At 40.6% G+C, this 21,932-nt stretch overlaps 1 protein-coding gene across 4 annotated transcripts in view; it reads right to left on the bottom strand.

The window, feature by feature from the left end:
* Window positions 1-331: 331 nt before the first annotated feature.
* The window catches only part of dock5 (dedicator of cytokinesis 5), a 41,732-nt gene continuing 20,131 nt past the window's right edge, over window positions 332-21,932 (bottom strand). Inside the window, exons 15-51 of one of the 4 annotated variants that reach the window (XM_004544102.3) lie at window positions 21,404-21,502; window positions 21,102-21,174; window positions 20,875-20,978; window positions 20,437-20,617; window positions 19,994-20,091; window positions 19,823-19,912; window positions 18,449-18,549; window positions 18,183-18,317; window positions 17,978-18,089; window positions 17,506-17,576; window positions 17,171-17,277; window positions 16,895-17,031; window positions 14,770-14,865; window positions 14,481-14,579; window positions 14,006-14,176; window positions 13,794-13,894; window positions 12,555-12,613; window positions 12,148-12,302; window positions 11,910-11,995; window positions 11,362-11,518; window positions 11,172-11,212; window positions 11,000-11,090; window positions 10,725-10,847; window positions 10,306-10,395; window positions 9,677-9,781; window positions 9,254-9,395; window positions 8,130-8,211; window positions 7,934-8,018; window positions 7,675-7,761; window positions 7,375-7,551; window positions 4,920-5,003; window positions 4,701-4,838; window positions 4,285-4,457; window positions 3,982-4,105; window positions 3,626-3,785; window positions 3,298-3,416; window positions 332-3,165 (exon numbers count right to left, since the gene is read on the bottom strand). In XM_004544102.3, coding sequence (XP_004544159.3) covers window positions 3,046-3,165; window positions 3,298-3,416; window positions 3,626-3,785; window positions 3,982-4,105; window positions 4,285-4,457; window positions 4,701-4,838; window positions 4,920-5,003; window positions 7,375-7,551; window positions 7,675-7,761; window positions 7,934-8,018; window positions 8,130-8,211; window positions 9,254-9,395; window positions 9,677-9,781; window positions 10,306-10,395; window positions 10,725-10,847; window positions 11,000-11,090; window positions 11,172-11,212; window positions 11,362-11,518; window positions 11,910-11,995; window positions 12,148-12,302; window positions 12,555-12,613; window positions 13,794-13,894; window positions 14,006-14,176; window positions 14,481-14,579; window positions 14,770-14,865; window positions 16,895-17,031; window positions 17,171-17,277; window positions 17,506-17,576; window positions 17,978-18,089; window positions 18,183-18,317; window positions 18,449-18,549; window positions 19,823-19,912; window positions 19,994-20,091; window positions 20,437-20,617; window positions 20,875-20,978; window positions 21,102-21,174; window positions 21,404-21,502 — 4,173 coding nt within the window. In that variant the 3' untranslated portion in view covers window positions 332-3,045. Of the gene's footprint in view, window positions 3,166-3,297; window positions 3,417-3,625; window positions 3,786-3,981; window positions 4,127-4,284; window positions 4,507-4,700; window positions 4,839-4,919; window positions 5,004-7,374; window positions 7,552-7,674; window positions 7,762-7,933; window positions 8,019-8,129; window positions 8,212-9,253; window positions 9,396-9,676; window positions 9,782-10,305; window positions 10,396-10,724; window positions 10,848-10,999; window positions 11,091-11,171; window positions 11,213-11,361; window positions 11,519-11,909; window positions 11,996-12,147; window positions 12,303-12,554; window positions 12,614-13,793; window positions 13,895-14,005; window positions 14,177-14,480; window positions 14,580-14,769; window positions 14,866-16,894; window positions 17,032-17,170; window positions 17,278-17,505; window positions 17,577-17,977; window positions 18,090-18,182; window positions 18,318-18,448; window positions 18,550-19,822; window positions 19,913-19,993; window positions 20,092-20,436; window positions 20,618-20,874; window positions 20,979-21,101; window positions 21,175-21,403; window positions 21,503-21,932 lie in introns of those variants that run through there. The other 3 variants (XM_004544101.3, XM_004544103.5, XR_013101115.1) reach the window with 3 other exon arrangements.

A 21,932-nucleotide genomic window follows, 5' to 3' on the forward strand; every position in this document is an offset into this window, starting at 1 on the left:
CCCTGCTTTCACACGAAAAGCCTCTCCAGCCTATGCACCAGTGAGCTAAAGCAAAGTATCGTTTACCTACACCAACTCTAATTGTGTTTGAAATGCATAGGTCACCACTTCTGTGTCTAGTTTGTTGATGTTTTGAGCTTGAGTGGGTAATTTTTTTTCACGCCATCAACAGCATCCCGATAACTGTCTGTGTGAGTGCTGCGTTTCCACCGAGGGTACAGAGGGTAATCTGTATTCTGTATGGAGGCAAGATTGCAGCTAAAAGGCTTTTTTTTTTTTTTTTCAAATAATCATAGTCATCAAAAAAAGGGAAAAAAATAGGGAGTCTGCAGGCATTTCAGAAACTGCTTTATTTCTGTTAAGTCAACAACAGCTTGTTCATAAAAAAGATCATCATATATCTCTTGAGGCATTGTTTGTATAAAATGTCTTTGATGCACGTTAAGGAATTTCCACTGTACAAAAGAAGTTAATCCCTTGTAAAAACAATGTAAATTTAATAAAACACTGGCAAATTAACAAAAGATTCAACTCTATCATTCTTAAAGCACTTTTACATGCAGAGATTTTGCACATACTGTTTCTTTTAGAACATTTTGACAGCGCACAGGAAAAAGTGTATATTGAAATCATACTAAAAATTACACTGCACTCAAAATAAACAATCTCTGTACACACTGGGTGTGCAAAACTAAGGAAATACTCAATTCAACGAATAGCAATAATTTACTTGAAAATTAATTGATAAAAAAGAAAATCTACCCACACCTGAAATATCAAACTAAAGTGAACTCCAGAGGTATTTATGCTTGTAGCACATAGCGTTTAGGGTTCTTTAAAGGACCAGTTAGAAAGTTTGGAAAATTTACTCTCTCGACAAGAGAAAGAGACTATACCACTTACATCATTGTCTAAATGATGACTCCATAACCTACAGTTAGCTTAGCATTAGGACTGAAAACAGCTGCCGACTGGAAACAATTCAGATCTCATGATTTCCTCTGGGATTAATAAAATATCCTAATTTGTTCACAAAAGAGGGAAACGTTGTGTTTTACATGTGGCAGAATGAGTATCTCTTGGCCAAGAGCAGTAACTTTCTGATCTTATTTCTGATTGCCACACAATGTCATCTTTAAACTAAAGGTTTCTTATAGTTTCGTGATTTGATTTATTAAGTGAGCTTTGCAGATGGCAGGTGTATTTTTGTGTCTTCTATGTCTAATGCTAAGCTAAGCTAACCTTTTGGCTTAAATTCAAGCAACAACCTGGAAGTGCAAAAAACACAGATCACCTGAAGCTGGCTCCAAAAGTGAGTCAGTCCCCATAGACTCTTGTGTAAAAATACCCAGAGATGAAGTGAATGTTTATAGCCAGGTACAATACTTGTTTTGGGATTGTATGTATAATTAGCTTCAGTCATGGTTCAAAGTTAAGGTCATTTGAACTGTTACAAAAATGAAACCATCTGATCCAAGAAGAGTTGGCCAAAACTGAAACAAACAAATCTGTTTATGTCAGCTGATCTATTAGAATATAAGATCACCAAATGTTGCCATTAGTCTATATCTGCTGGGCACCAATGCAAACATGGACCTGCTGTTGCTGTTTTTTTTGTTTTTTTTTACTGGAATTTCCTGGAATAGTTTCATCTTACCCATGGATGCAGCTTAGCTGAAAACTTAGCACTACACTCAGTGGCCTAAATATGGTCACTTCCTGTTCCAGAAATGCAAGCTGTCATGATTTTAGCTAAATTGGAGGCTTCAAAAATACAGAAATCACAAACCAATCAGTGATGTCATTCGTCTTTTATACACAGTCTGTGCTCCATGCTACATGCCCACTAAAAAGGTACAAGAGTGGCATCTATGATCTTGTCTCCTAACCAATGCAAATATGCAGATTTTCCAAAACGTCCTTTCACTGAACCTCACCATCAACATGATGTAGTTTAGTTTGGATGCACGGGTTACAGTATTCAGTTCATCATCAACATCAAAACAAACGCATAATCTGCAGCACATTCAATAATGCCATCCAGTGTCTCTGAAACATTGTGGTTTAGACACCGTCAACAAACAATAACTACATTCTGTACATTGTTTTCCCTGCTCTCAATCAAGTTCGAAATGAATCTAATGCAGCTTTTTACTGTTCAAAAATGGAATGCTGGTAAACAGCTAGAGGGGAAATGAGTCATCCAGTGTCACTCTATAAGCACACACACTGTTCAGCCACAACATTAAAACCACCAGCTCTGAGTAGGTTCCCCTCATGACACTCGGACACAGGCCACTGATAGGGGACCACACAGAATGTCTTGTGCTGTCTGGGACTGGGACATCGGGAGCAGATCCTTTGTCCCCTGAGGGTTTGGTGCATTTTGTGGAAGCATCATAGGACTGAAATCTGGGAAGTTTGGAGGCCAGGTCAATGCTTTGGGCTGTTTTGGATGCTTTCAAGTAGGTCTTGAGCAGTTTTTTGTGGTGTAGGAAAAGAGCCCATTGCTACCAGCTGCTTTTCCCATGGGTAGCTGTGCTTGGTCTGCAGCAGCTTTAGCAGGTGTTTGTGGTTAAATTAACATCCACACGAAAGACCAAACTTCCCAGGACGATGCTGGATTATAATGAGATGATCAGTGTTCGTTTCTCCTGTGTGTGGTTTAAATGTTGTGGCTGATTAGTCTACAAATAAAATATAACATTACAACATTGATCATTCCTTGTTCACCACATTCGCTTTGTGTTAAGAAAAAAAAAGTATCTTTTCTAAAAAGAGAATTAAAATCTGTACCTGAAAATCATATATCCATTTTTTGCACGTTAGTACCCTTATTGACAGTCTATTGACAGAAATCCCAAACCTAAACTTCCTCGCAGCTTAACAACAAAATTAAAAGGACTGCTTGGAACTATAATCAACTTGCATCAGAAATATGCTTCCCATTGAAAATCTGATGGTCCTGCAATCTGTACCTTGCTGTGGGGTTTCCACTCTGCCACAAATGAAGCTATGTTTATAAATCACAGCCAAATCATAGAATTAGGGGGGTAATAATCTTACTGGGGGGGGGTGCTCATAGGACGGGAACATTGACTTCCGTGCCTTTGGAGGCGGTGGAGGAGGCTTGCTCTCAATTTTCATCGGGAGTGGAGGCGAAAACTTCGGGGAAAAAGAGAAGAGTGCTCGTGTTAGGACTTCAAATAAAAATAAAAACAGAATATTTTAGCGTTTACATGACATTAAATATGTATTTGTAAGGGGGTGTGTGAGATTTTCTCTGAGCAGACATACCTCTGTAGAAAATCTGGAGTTGTCAATCTCATGCGGGTGTTTCTTTGGTGGCATAGGTGGAGGAGTCCCTGGAGTGTCAATGGTTCTGACATCATTGTCAGTGAGAAGTGATGAATAACCTATGACAGGAGAGAGGAAATAAAAGCTTTTCAGGCCACATGCATCAGTGAATACGAGGTGTGTGTGTGACCTGATTAGGGCTTCAGACCAGAATGTGCTTACACAACGGAGCCCTCCTGTTTCTGCGTGTGTAAGGCATAACTTTAAGAGAAAATAAAACGATGACATGCAGTGTTTGACTTTTTTTGGAGGTGGGGGGGTAACATACTGGAGCTGCGTGGTGTTTGCGGTGTGTGTGGAGAGGCAGGTAGAGGGCTGAGCGGGTTAGACAAGCTGAGCTGAGATGAAACCCCCTGAAACAGGGAGAGGGTAAGCCGGCGATCTCCCAGCTGTAAACTCTTGGGCCTCTGCTGCTTCTCTGGAGGAGTCTAGAATGAAAGTGGAAAACACAACAATGCAAAACCATTTAAGCACAACGGGACTGCTCCCAATTCACAGTTAAAACACTTGACACAATAACAACACGGCCTTTTTAAGTACCTTTGTTTAGTGCATGTTACAGGGGAATAAGAATAACAGAAGAAATATGAAGTGTGTAAACAGTTCTTGGGCATAAGGCCTTACCTCATCTCCATCTGACTGCCTCTCAAGGAGGTTCTGGGATTTGCTCACACTCCACTCCTTTCTGTTCTTTCTAGCAATCCTATTGTCTTCATCTGAGCGGGACAGAACAGACGCCCTGCGATCTCTGGGACGGGACAACAAGGAACTGTTTGTGAATGAAGCAGATATAGAATCAGATGCATAGACGGTGCATTTTTTTTTTCCCAAACAAGGAAAACAAAAGTCTTTTTTTTTAAAGTAAGCAATGTCTAGACAGGATGGAAAGGTAGATAAAATAAGCAGCACAAGGATGCTGGGACTAACTCTTGGGAGGAAAGGCAGGAGGGCCCGTCTGAGGAAGCAGAGCCGCTGGAGAGGCCCGAGGAGGCGTTGGAGATGGTTGAGATAGTGGACATGCGACGCAGGGTGGAGGGCAGGATGTAGGGCATCACCACCGAGCCCACGCGACTCTTCTTCTGCTCAGTGAGAGAGCAGGGCTGGGACACACAAATGGGATTAAGCGTCACTGGGGGGAGGAGAGGAGATCTTGGCAGGGGAGGAGCACAATGACAGGCAAAACACAGGTCGCAATAGATTGGTTAAAGGAAGATTTATGGTCCTGCACTAATATAATGTACACTCTGCTTTGAATGAGAACCATTTGATAGGAAGGCAAGAGGGCCAATAGCTTAAGTTGGCACCCTCTTACATTAAATTGAGTTTTTGAGCTGGCAACACACCAAAGTTATGACGCCATATTGCTTCTCCACTTTCTCCCGAAGGTCTTGGAAGCAAGTGACCAGGCGGTTGTGCAAGGGTTTCAGCTGCTCCGTTGTCCTCTCCTCGTGGACGCGAATTCCGTCTGCCAGGAGGGGGATCTGGAGGGGGGAGAGGAGTACCTAAGTGTTTTAGAAGGCTGCTGTCATGGATACCGTGGCAATGACAAGCGAAGGATTTACCTGCAGGGCGATGAGGCGTTTAAGTTCCTCAATGCGTTGACGGTCCTCTGGGTGTGCTTGGATGTAGGCGTTTGTGAAGAAAGCCTGCAGAGAATGGAACCAGAATGAAAATTGGACAACTTGGGGTCTTTTTGTGTTGTTAAAGCCTTGTCACTTAAAATACAGCTACTGGCTACATTGAATAGAGCTCCAAAGAGTGGCAAAGAGGCCACAGTGGTATACTTATGAATACAATCAAGTAGCTCATAACAAGCAACAGGCCAGCCAGAAGTTTTGAGTGGGGGAGAAAAAAAAAAGGATTTAGAAATTATAATTCACCATTATTGTTTGGAGTTGAATTAATTATGTTTTATTAGAGGGCTTTGGCAGTAGTTGGTTGATTGAATGCTTTATATTCTGGCTCAAAAAAAAAGTTAAGAGCTGTGCAAGCGACATGAAACCAATTCAGCAAACAATGCAGTCTGCAAGGAGAAGCAGTGAGACACTGTTCTACTATAGTTTAATAGATGTAAAGGGTGGCTTCTAGTGTGCACTGTACATATTCAATTTGAAAAAGAAAAAAAGGAGCCTTTTTTCCCATTTGTACAATTTACATTGCTGTTGTCGCAGTAAATGATCAATTCATACAGCCTGCCAAACACTTGGCATGTCCACATGTCCATATGCAGTATTTCTACACCACCACCTACACCAGAAATACAAAAAACGCAGGTGAATTCAAAAGATCATTTTTGGTATGAAGTTCTGTTCGCTGTCATCTGGGTCACGGATGACTTTGTTGTTCTTTGTTCTTTTTTTGTTCCCATGGTGAAAATCTTCAAGAGTTCTTATGCGACTAAAGCCACAATGACAAAGCTTATTTCCATCTACTGACTTCTCATTTGATGATGTGATATCAGGAATGCTCAAAAACACACAGAAATAATTACCCTTTCATGCAGAGATGAGCCTAACAATGAGAAGTATTGTAACAAGGTGAAATGCATCAAAATCCATGTTTTCTCAGAGGACAGTATGTTCTCTGTGATCTCTGTGTGCTCCATGAGCACTGCTGTTCCTTTAATTCAATCATCAGATTAGAGTTTGAATCTGTCCGTTACTTTAGTTAATGACCGTATAACTGCATTCACAGTACTGCACGAGCAGTGTTGGTCAAGTTACTTGAAAAAAGTAATCAGTAACTAATTACTGATTACTTCCCCAAAAAAGTAATCCCGTTACTTTACTGATTACTTATTTTCAAAAGTAATTAATTACTTAGTTACTTAGTTACTTTTTAAAATCACAATTTACAACCTGAAGAGGTGATAAAGCGATAGATCTTTCAGCCCAATTCTACTTTTTCTACATAATCCATCATACAAAATGTAATCAAATGGAAAAGTCTCTCTTTTTTAACTTGTTTTATCAGTTTTAATCTTTTAACTTTATGCATCAAACAAAAATTTAATTACATGCAACATTCTCTGACTGGAAGAAATTTGTTTAATATTTAAACCTATTTTCTGCACATTCCAGCACATAAAATAATTTTTGTGTGTTTACACTCACTCTTTCAAATAGATGCAAGTAAAACACAGCAGAAAATAAATAAAGTCAAAGACTAGCGGTCCTTTTGCTCTATTTTCACCTGTAAAGCGGGAGTGCGGTAGGCGGAGGTCAGTTGAAGAATCCGCGAGTTTCTCTGTGAGCTTCCCATTACGTCGTTGCGCACTCGATGCTTGCTTGGAAGTTTAGGGGTTTTTTTCGCTGTAAAAAGAAGTTTTCTTCCCACGCACGATGGACGCTAATGTTTTTGTCACTTTTTATGGAATCAAACTCAAAGTAAGGTCAGTACTTCCACGCTTTAAACGCTGCACGCTCATACTCTCTCCCACAATCGATATGTGATCCATTGTTGATCTGCACACAGCTGTTGTCACTAACGGCGCACTCGCTTACGTCACTGTCGTGAGACATTCTCGCAAAAAATCACAGTTTTAGTAACGCAGTAACGCAGCGTTCCTACGGGAAAGTAACGGTAATCTAATTACCGTTTTTGCAATAGTAATCCCTTACTTTACTCGTTACTTGAAAAAAGTAATCAGATTACAGTAACGCGTTACAAGTAATGCGTTACTGCCCATCTCTGTGCACGAGCTGTTCTTTGAAATCCATGCCAAAAGTTACTATCCCTATACACACTGGTATAATTGAAACAAAAATGAGTGAATGTGTGTTGAGGACGTCTTTGTCGGGAATCAGCATTTCACTGTGAAGCGTGAGATTTTTTTTTTTATCTGCTTGTTGTCCAGAAACCATTTTTGTTTGCTTTGAGAACTTCCACAAAGCTTCCAGCCTAATAAGATGACCCAATTACAAAAAAAATCCCTTTTAAATTATTTGTCTGTTAAAAAAAAAAAAAAAAAGCAATCTGAAGAGAAAATGTCATATTAGTTTTTTTTTTTTAAATGACCTTTTCATAGTTGGAGAAGCCACCCATGACTGCGGGGTCAACTATGCCATTGAGCATCATGGACAGTGGGTTGACGGACAGTGAGCGATCACATGCTTGCTGTTGCACAAGGTTACTCAGCTTTTCGTTGGTTTTCTCCATGGTTTCTACGGCGTTTTTCAAAGGACTGATTTCCTCCTGCACATTAAAAAGACACACATTAAAAATAAAGTGTATTTTAGGACAGATTTTAGTGAACCAAACGATGCGACGTAAGAAAACACAGAGTGTGAGCATCAAGGCTTAGTCCAGTGTTCTTACCATTGAGACAGATTTGACTTCAAACCATTTGAGAATCCCTGGGAAGTGATAGGCTGTAATGTATGTTGTTCTCTCGATCCACATGGTCTATAGGGCAGAATAAATAACAATAAAATATAAAGGCTGACGTTTTCATGTCTTCATCAATCTTTGAGGTGCGGCATGTGCCTACACAGGGTTTTTTTCTGCCTTCTTTTAATTTATGAGTGTATGCTTACATATGAGTCATTGCTTTAAAGTAAATTTAAAAAGTCCTAACCGCAAATTCATTGTCTGGGTCCTTTTCACCTTTCCTGAAGGGCCTGGAATACTGGAATTGGTCCACTTCATTGGTTCTGTAATAGCTGGAAAAGAACAGGGAAGGACACCATTGAGTTAGCGCTTTGCCCAGGGAACCATAAATCCCAGGATAGCCACGGGAAAATAAATCAGCCTTTAAGTGTTCTGTTACGCACTTTAATATCTGCTCTGGAACCCCCTTGTCTTTAAACTGCTTCGGCAAAGTGAGAACAGGCTTGACAGTAAAGCACTGGATGTCTGAAGTTCAGCTAAGGATAAGACGAGGGACAATATGAAAAAGCAGAGACAACAAACACAAGTCAAACTCAGTATGGTTTTAAGAGTTTCCTTAATTGGCAAATAAAAGCAAGTGCCTTCTTATTTTTTAAAATTGTACTCCTGAGGTAAGAAAAGAACTCTCACAGTGCTGGTGCTAACATACTCTCTTAGCATGCTAATATGTGCTAACTAGCCATGGACCAAAGCTAAAGCTAAAGCTTTAATGAAGGTATCAGACATACACAATGGTTCTTACATCTGCATTGGTCTGTGAATCTTCAGCTAGACCTGCTTTGATCTTTTGGGGGGTTGGGGTTTTTTGTTACAGAAATACAGAATAGATACAGTGAGGCAAAAAATTGTTTGCACATTCACTCTCTTAGACAAGCTTTCGTAAAATAGTAAAATAGTTCTCCTTTTCTTTGGATTTTACTGCCTTTTGTTCTCTGTCAAAACGATCCCACACTGCTTCACTAATATTGGGATATTGAGGCTGGGACTCTGAGGAGGCCAATCTATGAAGATTTTTGCACTTACTTAATTGATAGTTTATTTTAGATCATTTCCATGCTAAAAAATGATGCCGTTCCTGTTCTGATGAAACTTTTCTGCATTCATAATTTCATCAATGTTAACTAGATCCTCACAACCAAGGGCTGAAATCAAGCCCCGCAATAATGGTTCATGAGTTAGGTGGCATTTTTTTTATGCCTAAATAATTCATAGGTTAAGTAGCTTAACTAGCATTCCTCTGAAAAGGGTCAGATACAAGAACTGGACTGTAATGGGTGAAAAAGCAGCCAATTTCCAAAGAAAAAACTTTGAAAGACATCTATAAGGCCTGCAGAACTATGGCTGAAGACCACATAAAAGAAAGGAAAAGAAAAGAGAAAAAGAAAATCACAAGCAAGTCTGGCTTCTTGGAAGCAAAATATGAAGAAATAAGGGGTGGGTCACAATACTCCATGTCCAAAAATGCTGACATATGATTTAAAAGCATTTTCTTATCATTAAAGGATACACTGTCCTGGGGAGTTGCTAATGTTTTCTTCGGGGGGTGCTGTGCTGGTCATCCGCACGGCATTTGGAAACCGAGAGAGCAGCTTTAAGCTGAAGTCCTCGAGCCACTCATACTCTTTGCCTCTGTAGATGAACATTTTATTCTGCAGCAGAAAGTGTAATTGTGTAACACATCAAATGAAAGTCAATAAGCAGCAAGAATTATGATCAACCTCATTTTACATGATATACGAGAGGTGTGCATGTGTGATGCTGTATTTGTGCTGACATTCGCTCGTGTCATCAGAAAGCTAATAACCTTTATCGGCATTATTGCACATTGCCCCGAGACATTTTTCAAAAAGCCAGCTCACTGCATAAGCAACGGGTACATAAGGGTTTTTCCTAAGTCTCTATTTATTGAGATAGGTGTTCATTTTCTTACCCTGAGGAAGGACGGGAATCCAAGGCCATAATATCCAACAGCAAAATACTCGGGCTGCGGCCGCATCGCATGCATTATTTTCTCATAGAACTCAGCTTGCTTTTTCTGTAACACAAGCCAAACAAGATTGTAAATACAGTTCAAAGACAGTATTTTGAAATTAAACTAACAGCAGTTACAAAAATAAAACCATTTATAACAGTATTCAAAAAAAGAAATCACTGCAACAAAACTTTCATTATCTTTTACCTAATTTCAAGAAAAGACTTCTGAAGCACAAATATACAAAATGACTAACGCTGAGAGACTTTATAACTAGACTGCACATAATCAAATTAAACTCCACACTATCAGCAGACGCTGTCGGAGTGAAAATGAGCTCAGCAAAAGGTTACCGCACACACTCTCTTCTCTCCTTCCCAGAGAACCGGCTGCAGCCTCGAACGAGCTGGCACATAATTCTTGTCATCACGCTCATTTAAATTAGTATTAATGAGGCCATAAACAATGAGAGTCTGCACTTTATATCAGTTGTTTTCCCTATCTGTTTATGAAGGTGACTTTCTCTGAGGTTTCAGTAATCACAGTGCTTTATTTGCAGTACTCAATTCTAAAGCATCTCTTCTTACCAGTAGCTGGCTCAGCTCCATGAAGTCAAACATGTGGCTCTCGTGCATCTTGGCCAGCTGTTTGCCCAGCTCAATGGCCTTTTCCCACATCTGAGAAGACACATGCACCACTCGGTCATAAGAGGGACTACTGTAAACATAACACAAGGTATACTTCGCCATCTGGTTCCCCCTGCTGTTCTCGGTAAAAACCCCTACCTCACAGCTTCGGGGGATAACAGTTGATGCTTCATGCGCTAACTACTGAGAAGCCTAAACGCTGTCACAACTCAAGAGTCTTGTGGCTGGGTCTGTGTTTTTGTTGCTTTTGCAACTTCCTGAGAAGTTTGCCAATGTTGACTTACAGAACAGACATTCTCTGGAGTGGTTTAAGCCTCATGCTAAGACAACAGCTCACATGTAGAGCAGCTAATAATCACCTTGCCCTTGTCCAAGTAACATATAATATCCTGGAAGAGCCTCTCTTTCAGCTCCTGCTGGGTCCACACATGCTCCCCGTCTCCCCGAGGTATCAGATGAGCTGCGCAAGGTTTGTCGGACCACTGCGTTAAAGCAAATAACCATAAATAAGCATTCAGTTCACCATTTAGAAGCACACTTGAAAAAGATTAAACAGCTCAGACTTTAAAAAAAAGATCTCTCTGTCAAAAAAAAAAAAAAAAAAAAAAAAAAAAGGCTTTGATGTGTCAGAGACCTCCAGTAATTCGGCATGCAGCAGCAGAGTATAGGCTGCCTCTGTGTAGTTCTCACAGTCCAGGTGCAAATCTCGCAGCTTGTACAAGTACCTGTTACAAGAGCACAGCGGTTAGACACAGCTCGCCCATTAGCCTGCAAACCAATAGGCTTTACGTCTCAATCTGACACACCTAATGTAAATGTCCTCCCTCTTCTTCTCTTTGTAGAAATTCTGCAGGAAGGAAAAAAAAAAAAAAAAAAAAAAAAAGGGAAAATTTGATGCTTTTTCTTTAAACATTTTCTTTCAAGCTATTTGCATAGGTGATTGCTTTATATTGCAAATAGCATTACACCTTTGGTTAATATAGGCAGAGGGCATACCAGCACATTGACGGTGCAGCTCATGCGGTGCTCGGGGCTCTCATCGTGTGTGATGGTGCGGTACGCCAGTAGATTCTCCAGCAGGCTGCTCAGCAGCAGAGCCAGCTCTTCTCCTGACTGGGACAGGTATCTGTGGCGTCTGCAGTGCTCCAATAATCTACACATACCCAACAAAACAAAAGTCATTTATAGACCACTCTTCAATTGTAAAGGTAAATTTCTAGTTCATCACTTTGCTAAAGCCCGACTTTCTTTCTGACAAACACAATAAAATTTGCTTTATTATTCCAGAATGGTACATTCTGTCCCTGAGAGACATCGCTTTATTAGACACTGCTTACAATTCTAACAGACTACCTCGCTCTTCTGGCTCCTTGAGAGCCGAATCAAAATACAATCAGAAAGGCCTTTGTATTATTTTTTGAAGCAATCCTATGCGAATCCCTTTTTGAGAAAGAATCAGTGCTTTTCATCAGTGCGGTGTACTCCTTAAACAGATTCGGGTAAAAGAAATCTTTGCTGTTTGATCTGCTCTTCTTCTGGCTTACGTTTTCTCCAGCAGGACTTTGTACTGCTCATCCCCTCGGCCTCCCTCTACCTCTTGATCCAATTTTGTTATCAATTCATTTTCAAACTGCAAAGATGAAAAGAAAATTTAAAAAATAAATAAAGTAACCAAGGCCACCATCACACAAGCATCACAAATGTCATATTTAGCCAGGAGCAGCTTTCGCAGAATTCAAACAAAAACCACCAAAGTGGCGAACTTCTGAGGCAGATTTTCACCGTTTCAAACGTGTGTCCAGGGCTGAAGTTGTGCTCGCACTGCATCATATCAAAGAAGATTGGGATGGTGGCTTTCCTCAGTTCGGGCTCAGGCACTAATGTGACCTCCAGAATGGGTCCGACCATAGCTGGGATGAACTTCATTTTGTGGGGGCCTGAGGGACAACGAACATTATCACACAGAAACATCATAGTGTTATTTGAGGAGGCAATAAACCACATCTTCATTCTCAACAAAGAGAGGACAAATCTAATAATGTGGCAAACAAAACAACAACAAAATATGAAGCCGGACAATAAAAAAATATTGTCTTGTTATTCCCCTTGCATTACTTGCAGGGAATGAATACACAGTTCCACAAACTCTGTGATAACAGAAGCATTACCAGATGGTCCAGCACACTCACCGAGATTATACCACATATCTCTGATCTTAAATCCAATAGTCTTCCTCATGTCTCCGTATCTGCAGCAAAATTCAATCAAAGCGTTGTTAAAATATGCTCTACAACCACAACAAAAGTGGCATAAGAGGTGTGCAAATGGGGAATGATGACAAAATGCAGTCATTTGCATATGATTTAAATCTTATATTTAACTGCAGAAAGGAAAACAAAAAATAGAACAAATAATTATCAGACCACATCCTACCTCGTAGTACCATATCACCCATATAGAGCAGCTCACTTGCTTGCTAGAGTATTTAAAAGTAAAATGGGAGGCAGAGCCTTCAGCTTTCAGCCACCTCTTCAGCTTCCAGTTTGGATTCGGTAGATCATAAAGGGCCATCTGATTGCTGGGTCTGTATTACTGTATGGTCTGTACAATGTAAAGCACCTTTAGGCCACTGTTGCTATTATTTGCGCTATATCAATAAAATTGAATCAAAAACTCTCTTGTTCTTTTAGTTTGAGAAGCTGGCAGATAAGGACCTGTGAGGTATCTGTCAAACTCCTGTAGGTACTCTGGCTTCCCACTAAAACCAGTTTGTTTAAATGGAGTGGTACATACTGTTGAATTACCAGGATACCCTTTATTTCTTAGAACTTGAGAAGAACATTAGATTTCAATTTTTTTGGTCCATTTTAACACTATAATTTGACCCGCAGAGCCTGATTCTCCACCCGCTCCACTAACCAAATTTACCACTTCTTTAATCAATGCAACAGCGGACGTAATAGGAATGGGGTTTTCAAATGATTAATCAGTCTTTTAATGTGATGAACTTGAGTTCGGTAGCACAATGTGCCACAGGAGAACAGAAGTAATGGTTGCTAACGAGGCCCAGTGTATGCCTTTGTAGATACTCCATTAAAAAATTCATAAATGATTTATGATGAATTATTCCATTAATCATTATTTGCCATTTACAAGATTTCCAATCAATTTCAGGTTACATTAGAAGAAAACAAATGTGCTTTCAAAAATAAGGACTTTTCAAAACAAAAGTGATGCCAGTCTTTTTTTTCCTTGTATTGTGTATTAAAAATAAAAATGAAAACACATTTATTCTTCAGCATTTAATATGCTTTTCTTCCATATTTAGCCAATTATAAAACGCACTCTATTTTTGTTTACATTCTACACAACGCACAATCTGCTTGTTATCTTTAATAACCTGTCTGATGAATAGTAAATGGTCTCACTTGTTCAGTATCTTGTTTCGTTTTTCTTGAGAGAAGGACTCCAGCTGCAGCGTCTTGTGAGTGAGAAACGCCACGGTCAAATGAAAGTAGTTATTCCACAGCTGCGAGGGGAAGCAGGGTTTTCAAATATTAATACCATAATTAACCGATTTCGAGTTTGTGTTTAATAAAGAATGTAACCTCTACTGAAGCAGGAGGAGGACGAGACTAACCTGGAGTTCAAAATGCGCCTTGTCCAGGAAAAACTTGTTAAGGACGTCTGAGTACAGGTTAATGGCCCTGAGGAAGACTCCCATCTGCACCAGGTTCATGACCATCCAGTCAGCGGGGAAGACATTTCCCATGAGGTCTTTAAACATGATGAATGTCTCCATGAGGAAGTCCTTGGGTCAAAAGTACAATAAAATCATTACTGCATGGGTTTACTCTCCAGCCCTTTAAAGAAATATAATAAAACCTGCCAAAAATTCACAGCACTGCAACTACACGTCAGTCAGGCATAATGGTCCCACGGCTTAATTAAGGCCCACGGACATCCTCATCATGCGTGCTTAATCCACTGCATGAAATGTCTAGAATCAATATTCTCTTAAGGAGCAGTAAGTGGCCTGGGTGGTTTAAAGCCCATTATTGATGAGAAGCTTCAGGACAAGCTGTAGCCAAGAGGGGAGGAACCAAGACACTTACAATGATATCCTGTCTCGTCTTGAAGGTGCTGATGTAGTGGGAGTAATGCATGTCGTCCATTTGTTTGAGGACCGCCGTCATGCAGGCGAGATAGTGACCCTGCCACAAGAGAGAGACAGTCAAATATCTTTAAAGTAAAAAAAAAAAAAAAAAGACACTTTCAGCACATATTTTACATATTCAGCTATATATATAGCCATTGTTCATGTCAGTGCCATTAATATTAAAACCAATGCTGACAATGTGGTTGTCAAGGACACATTTCAGCTGTAATATGAGTGTGTCTTACAATGAGAGGAGATGATCGGTCCATGCTGATGACAGTGCGATTAACCCTGCGAAGAAGCCTCTCCATTATCAGCTGAACGTGCCCCCTGGTTGGACCCTGCGCAGACAGAACAGCTTCAGGCACCGTTACCAGCGACGTAGACGTGCTGTCACAGACTGACAGAATCCCTTTTTGTTAAACTGTTAACAGGGGCGCTTTCATTATTTTTGAAATACTCAGCTTTGACAGTATTTGTCCCCGTGGAGATGAATGAAATTCCCTTTGCGGTGCCCACAGTATTTAATTTTAAAATAGACACACACGCGCACATACACACATAAAATATAATAACTCAATCAATTAGTGGATTGATTCACTAATTCCAGTTGTCAAGCATTTCTGTATCAGAAACTGTCATGTCTGGATTTTAGTCATATTAGAGTAAAAATTCAAGAGAAAAATTGTGGTCGTCCATCCCCCCCCCATTTCTGACTAACAAGTAGTTGTGGCAACTAACTGCTCCTCAGGTGGTTGAGAGTGCAACAACCTCAACCTCTGTGTGACCTCTGGTTTCCTGGTGGAATCCGTCTCTAAACCATCACGGCCTGATTCGTGCTGACTGCAATCACTCTCAGACAAACTGGCGAAGGCTTGTAAATAATAGCAGACTGCTGCCGCACGTTCCAGCTAATCACAGTCATTCTGTTCCAATGAGTTCAGAGTTGGAACTCAACTCAACTGGTTGCCATCGGGTTGTATTCTGGTTATAATCCTTTATATAAGAGAGGCTACGTCATTTTGCAGTTGAATTGCTGTCCTGCAGCAATTATGTCCCTGTTTGTGGGGGAATGTCTGAAATCCTGTTACAAATCCACGTGGTTCTGGCTGGATTATGAATATGAATAGTTATTGTACATTTTGTGTACATGCAGAAGGCTCCAGATTTGTGATTTTTACCAGATTGCATGAAATTGACCACATTCAGTTGCAAACTAAATTAATCAGGATTAATTTATGCTTTCTGGCAATGGAAAGAAAACTTAGAAACAATTCAAAAATACAAACAAATGTGTACAACCTATAAGAGACTGCCAGCTCTAAGGTTTTTAGCGTTTTAATGGATTCAGCTCTAAATTTACTGACACCACGTTGTCAGCTTGGCTACATTTTTGACCACAAAGCTGAGTGTAAACTCAGCAGCAGTTTGCATATCACCAAGCTACACACGAAGCCTGCTCTCTCATCTAAACAGTAAAAAGATACTGCAGTGGGATTTGTTGAATTTATTGCTTTCTACTTTATTACTCTGTCATGCTTGTGCTGAATCATCCTTTGACATAGCTCTATTTTTGGAACTCGTGAATATGGGCAGGTCGCTGGTCTGTTGTGGTCTGCTGTTTTTCTTTAGGTATAAAATAAAAGGATGAAATAATTTAATGTGTATTTTTCATATTTATCAACGTTAGAAGGTAGGCTTCACACTAGTAAATGAAGGTTTGTGGATTATCCAGACAACCTATGTGGGAAGTGATGTGACTGCCATTTTTCTTCTCACTGGAGCATCAAAGAAGGTAATTCCATTCATCTCCGGTATAATAGGGTGGGTGGGTGGGTGGGGGGGGGGGGGGGGGGAGGGGGGGGGAGAGAGAGAGAGGAAAAGTCACTAGAGAGCAATATTTCAAAACCTAGGCAAGTAAAAGTCAAACTGGGATAACTAGATGTTCCACTTAACCATCCATCCATCCATTTTGAACAGCTTATCTTGGATAAGCACAACAGTGGCAGCAGGGTAAGCAGAGCAGCCAAGACATTCCTATCCTTAACTACATCCTCCAGCTTCTCCAGAGGATCGCAGACTCCTCCAGGTTAGATGAGCTCTATAATCCCTCCAGCATGCTATGGGTCTGCCTAAGGCTTTTTTCTCCAGTTAAAAGTACTAAGATAAAATCTAAAAATAGGCTCAATTCAATCCAACTGGCTCCTTGTGATGGTAAAGAGTAGCAGTTTTTCTTTGTGATCCCCATGGATACCTAAGCTCTTTACGCTCTCTGTGGATAAATTGAATTTTGGCAGCTCGTATCGACCACCTCATTTCTGACGAGATAATTCCTACGGTAATTTGGACGTGAACCAGTAATTGCCTCACCACGTCTTTGCGGTCCAGGTTGTCCAGCACTGTGCTGAGCAGCTGGACGCAGGCCTCGTAGTCTGGTTTAGTCGAGTGGTCGTCCAGCTGCCCACTCAGCTGATCGGTAACAAGCGGCAGAAGCACATCTCGACACTCTGAGGGAACACGGCACATTTCCCGTTAATGGATCTAACCTAATAAACTTGTACGCAAGTGTAAAAGTTGTTTTTCCTCTTTCATCTCGTACGAAATGTCATCACAGGCTTTTTTTTTTTGAGCCTCAAGGACTCCTACCTGGCTGCCTGAAAAGGTCACTCTCCACCATTTTACACATGCAACCAAGCTTCTGACGCACGAGCTGAGAGTCGGGAATGCTCTCGATGAACTTCGTGAGGAGAACGCTGAAAGAAAAAGAGGCAAAAGAGCAGCTGTGACAATTTTAATGCTATTCACATTTCACATCCAGTAATTATAGTCACAGAGGACTAATGAGCCGCACACACGACGGGTTGATTTTACTGCGGCAAGAATTGAGGAAAAACGCCTCCTTTGCTCAGAAGTAAATATGACAATTTGCACGTAGACAGGCAATTATCATTTCCCGCTGTGCAAACTCTCTGGAGAGTTACCTGAGCTCCACAGGATCAAACACAGTCTGGATGTCATTAATGATGCTGGGGAGGTATTTCAATATAGCCCCCTGAAAAAAAGAAAAGAATCAGGTCTCATCAGGCTGAAGACGATTTTTATTCTCTAGTCAAACAAGCTTTTTAACTGAGCTTGTTCCTCACCTCATCGAGCCCGCCAGCAAAGAGCTCACATTATTTTGCAGTTAATTTGTACAGCTTCCTCCATAACTTGTGTACAACAGTGTAACACATTTTTCACAGCTGGATTGCTGCAGTTATTGAACAGCAGCAGCAGAAAAACAGAGACCAAAAACCAAAATAATATCTTCATAAAGTCTGACCAGCTGCATTTTAGTTCCATTGTAAAGCTAGACAAATGGCTTTTTGGTTAAAAATAAATAAATAAATACAATTATAAAATGCTTCCACATGATATATTTAGTTCCTAAACACACAAACACCTTCAATGTACCTTTATCTTTACTCCCTCATCCAGCGGTCTGTCCATGAGAGAGTTGAAAGAGAGGAAGAGGGTGCGGATGGAGTTGAAGAAAGCGTCTCCGTCCTCGCTGTTCCCATAGAACCTGCAGTAAAAACACCACCATTAAAACACAAGAAGTCACCCTCCGAATGATGGAAATGCTGAGTGGATTCTTGTGTTGCAGTGCTTCTCACACCTGAGATAGAGGACTCGGGACTGTACAATAAACCTGAACAGGTACTTGAGAGCTTTGAGTGCAGCATAGAGTCTCTCAGTCAGGCCAGGCTCTTCAGCATGGCCCACATAGTAGTTAAGCACCCCGGTTAGCTTCCTGAGAAAGTGAATCAGTTAGACATTAAGGTCTAAGGGGGTAATTATGGTGTGGGAGGAGAAGAAGAGCTGAAAGAATTAAGAATAAACAGCACAAGCTATTAAAAGTATAAATATAGAACGGGGACTCACACGTAAGCCAAGGTGGCGCTGAAGTGCTTGTTGATGTAGGTTTCCAAGACGGGGTTAAAGTGCTGGAATTTGATGTCGCCAATAAGAGTAATTATAAATACCTGGATAAAAGCAAAAGGAACAAGGAGGAAATAAAACTAAAGTCTGTGCAGATTAAAACAGTTCATAAAGGTTATCATTTTATGTAAATGAAAAGTTGTTCACTCCTCTAACGTTATAGAAAGGCTGTATCAAGTAGGCGCTAATGCAAACAGAGCATCACACAGTCACTACTTCACACGAAGTGCCAGGTTTTGGTAAAAAAGTATTAGTTCAAACAATCGGAAAAACATCAAGAGGCAAATGCGCTCAAAGCTGCTATGAATGGCCATATTTCATAAAGTCTGCCATCACAGACAAGAGGGAGGCATGATATGATTTAAATATAGAGATGACAACACACATTTTCATACAGCGCGTCCTAGAAGACATTCACAGCGTTCCACTTAGCTGTTTGCACGAGAAGTGCCAGATTCAGTTATGTTACAAACGGAAGAAAACAGAGAGACGAGAAAGTTTTAACCCCGATTACTCTGTCACCATCGCACAGCCTGGGTGTGAAAGTCAGATTGCTGCTTTCAGGAGTCATAGTAATAATAAACAGTGGGATCTTGCCAACCTTGGCATAAAAAAAAGAAAGTGTGTGTGTGTTTGCGGGGGTAGGGATCAATCATCTCACAAGCAGTTCTGATGGACTACGCTGGAGCATTAAACGTGTTCAAAAGCCAAAAACACTGGGTGGCTTTTAAGAAGCAGGCACAGGAACTGCATTTATCATCAAGGCTGGTGATCGCAGCAACTTTCGCACAATTTTTGTAAATTTCAGAATGAATTTAAATTTGGGAAGGAAAAAAAATTCTAAACTTGTGAAATCAGTTCAGTTTTATTATTATGACTCATTTTCATCCCTGTGAACTGATTCAGCCTGAGAGAACCCAAACTGAAACTCAACAGTAGGATTTAACACATACTGACACTGGCTGCTGTTGCATGTAAACTTTTTTTTTTTGTCAGCTGTCTTTGATGTGTTTTGATCAGCTGACTGAAAATGGGCATATATACTGTACAGTTTGTTCACTGCAACAACAACAGTGCCTGTCATTGGGTAGCCAGAGGACATTGACAGGAAGAGCTCAGCAAGACACTAATCAGGTTAAATCATTTACATTTGATTTGTTGTTTATACTGATGGGATTATGAAAAGGTTTGTTCCACACCCCTGCAATTAAGCAATGGGTTGATCCCAATTATGGAGTGTTTTAATTGTGTTTGGGCTTTTAAACTGATGAGAATCCTAATATTAGGCTATATGCAACTGTAGCTCCTGTGACTAACCAAGGCATTAAACACCGGAGTGTCAAAGGTGTCCTTTTCTGAGGTTTCCATCATGATGTTGAACAGGGCATCGAGAGTGTCCTGGAGGAACTGTGGATTAAACAAAAACCTGTTACAACAATGCCATTAAATACAGTGTTCTAAAACACTCTAGATAATTTTTGTGCATACTTTAACTATCTCGCTTCCTTCCACCTCCATGAGTCTTTGCAAAATCTGGTCAAGATCCTCAGTGTTAGACCTCCAGTTCAAAAGGCCGAGTAGATCCACTAAAGGAGAAAGGGGAGAAAACAAATGAACACACAAAAAGCAGCAGGAGCAACGTCTCCTCTGTTGCCACATCACTTAATGTAATCCACATTAAAAGGCAGAAATTTCAGCATTAATTGAATCAGAAATGCATCAGACAGCATCAACACATGAGCAAAATATTGGCAACACGGATCACTTTAATTAATTTCAAAGCCATCAGCAGGGAGGTCAAATGACAGTATGCTTAGCTATCCATCAACAAAGCTGTTTCATTTCTTAAAACACCACTTGTGACAGGACATCTTTTCATTATGACAGGCTGGAAGGGTGGCAGAAAAAATAAGAGATGAGCCAGATGGTACCATTCTGAGTGAGTTTAGTGGAGCAGGTGAGTGTGGCAAGCTGGAAGCTGTCCTTAGTCACAGGAATGACTCCTGAATGGTGGAACGGCTTTCCCGTTTGCTTCTCCTTCTCCTCCACTTCCGCCCAGGTTGCTGGCAAGGTGAGATAAACCTTAGCATCCTCTGCTTTTTTCACGTCAACCTAGGAAAAGTCAGAAACTAGGGAATGAATCATGAGGTTTCACTGATCAATGGAAATCTAATTTCATATTTATTGACTCTGGAGAGATTCATGAATAATCCATCTACCCATTGTCAGCTATTCAAGACAGGCTTTTTGCATAATTAGATAAAAGCAATAAACATTCTCTTGCTTATCTTAAAGCTCAATGAATTACCTTTAACACAGCATAAATATGTGAAAAGCATCCTGTCCTATACATCATTCCGCAACAATACCTTATAGACGATAAGATCGTGTCTGCCATCTCTCAGCGTGGTTCCGTCTCCTCTCATAAGCCGGACGAAGGCCATGCCAAAGGGCTTCTCTGACTTGTCCCTAGCTGAAGGGCACATAGGAGCATAAAGATGGGAACTCATCCAAGAACACTCACACTAGCTGTGTTTAACATGGTGGCAGCATTACACGTGGGTGTTTGTCATACAAATAAGGCACAGTCACTCACAGTCCTGGGAGGATCTGTGTCTAAACATCACCCTCAAGTGGCAGCGGCACACGTCTTCAATGGGAATCGTCACCTTGCAAGGACAAGGAAAAAAAAGGTACTGGAATTAGGAAATGTGCTAATACAGGATTATGCATATGGAACAAATGCAGTTGGGAGATTTACATATAGTGCATTCAACCAATGCAGTCCCAACAGATTATTGTATAAATTGAGCCACAGCAAATCCATTTTGAAAAGAAATCTCATTAGATAACATGACGGCACAGAGCTGCTCATGTGGGTGCTTGCTGTAAGCTTACCTTCGCTGTTTCATTCCAACAAGGCTGCTTCACCTGGTAGTAAATGACAGACTTGTACTCCGTTATGCCATCATAACCGGCTCCAGGGAATATGGCTTTCTAAAGACATTAAAGGAAGAGATTAGTTTACATGACAGGAACATCTTCAATGTTCTTTCTGCTGTTTTCAATTGTCTCTAACTTTTTTCTTTTTTGGTTAAAGTACAGCAAAGCACATAAATTGCTACATGTAATCAATACAGAGTTACAAAATGTCAGTTATCAGTTAGATAATGATGCAGCAATACGGATGGTCTCCCACCAAAGGATTTTAAGAAACAATTTAGCTTGAATAATTTGGTAGATCCCTCCTTCACATCATCCACTGCCGCTTATCTGAGTTTGGGTCATAGTTGAAGCCCCAACTTCCCTCACCCAAGCCACCTCTTCCAGCTCATCTCAAGGGACACAGAGTTGTTTCCAATCCAGCTGAGAGATATAATTTCTCTGTTGAGTCCTAGCTCTGCCCTGGGGCCTCCTCCTATTAGGA

Source organism: Maylandia zebra, linkage group LG12, assembly GCF_041146795.1.
Source record: "Maylandia zebra isolate NMK-2024a linkage group LG12, Mzebra_GT3a, whole genome shotgun sequence".
NCBI classification, from domain to species: domain Eukaryota; kingdom Metazoa; phylum Chordata; class Actinopteri; order Cichliformes; family Cichlidae; genus Maylandia; species Maylandia zebra.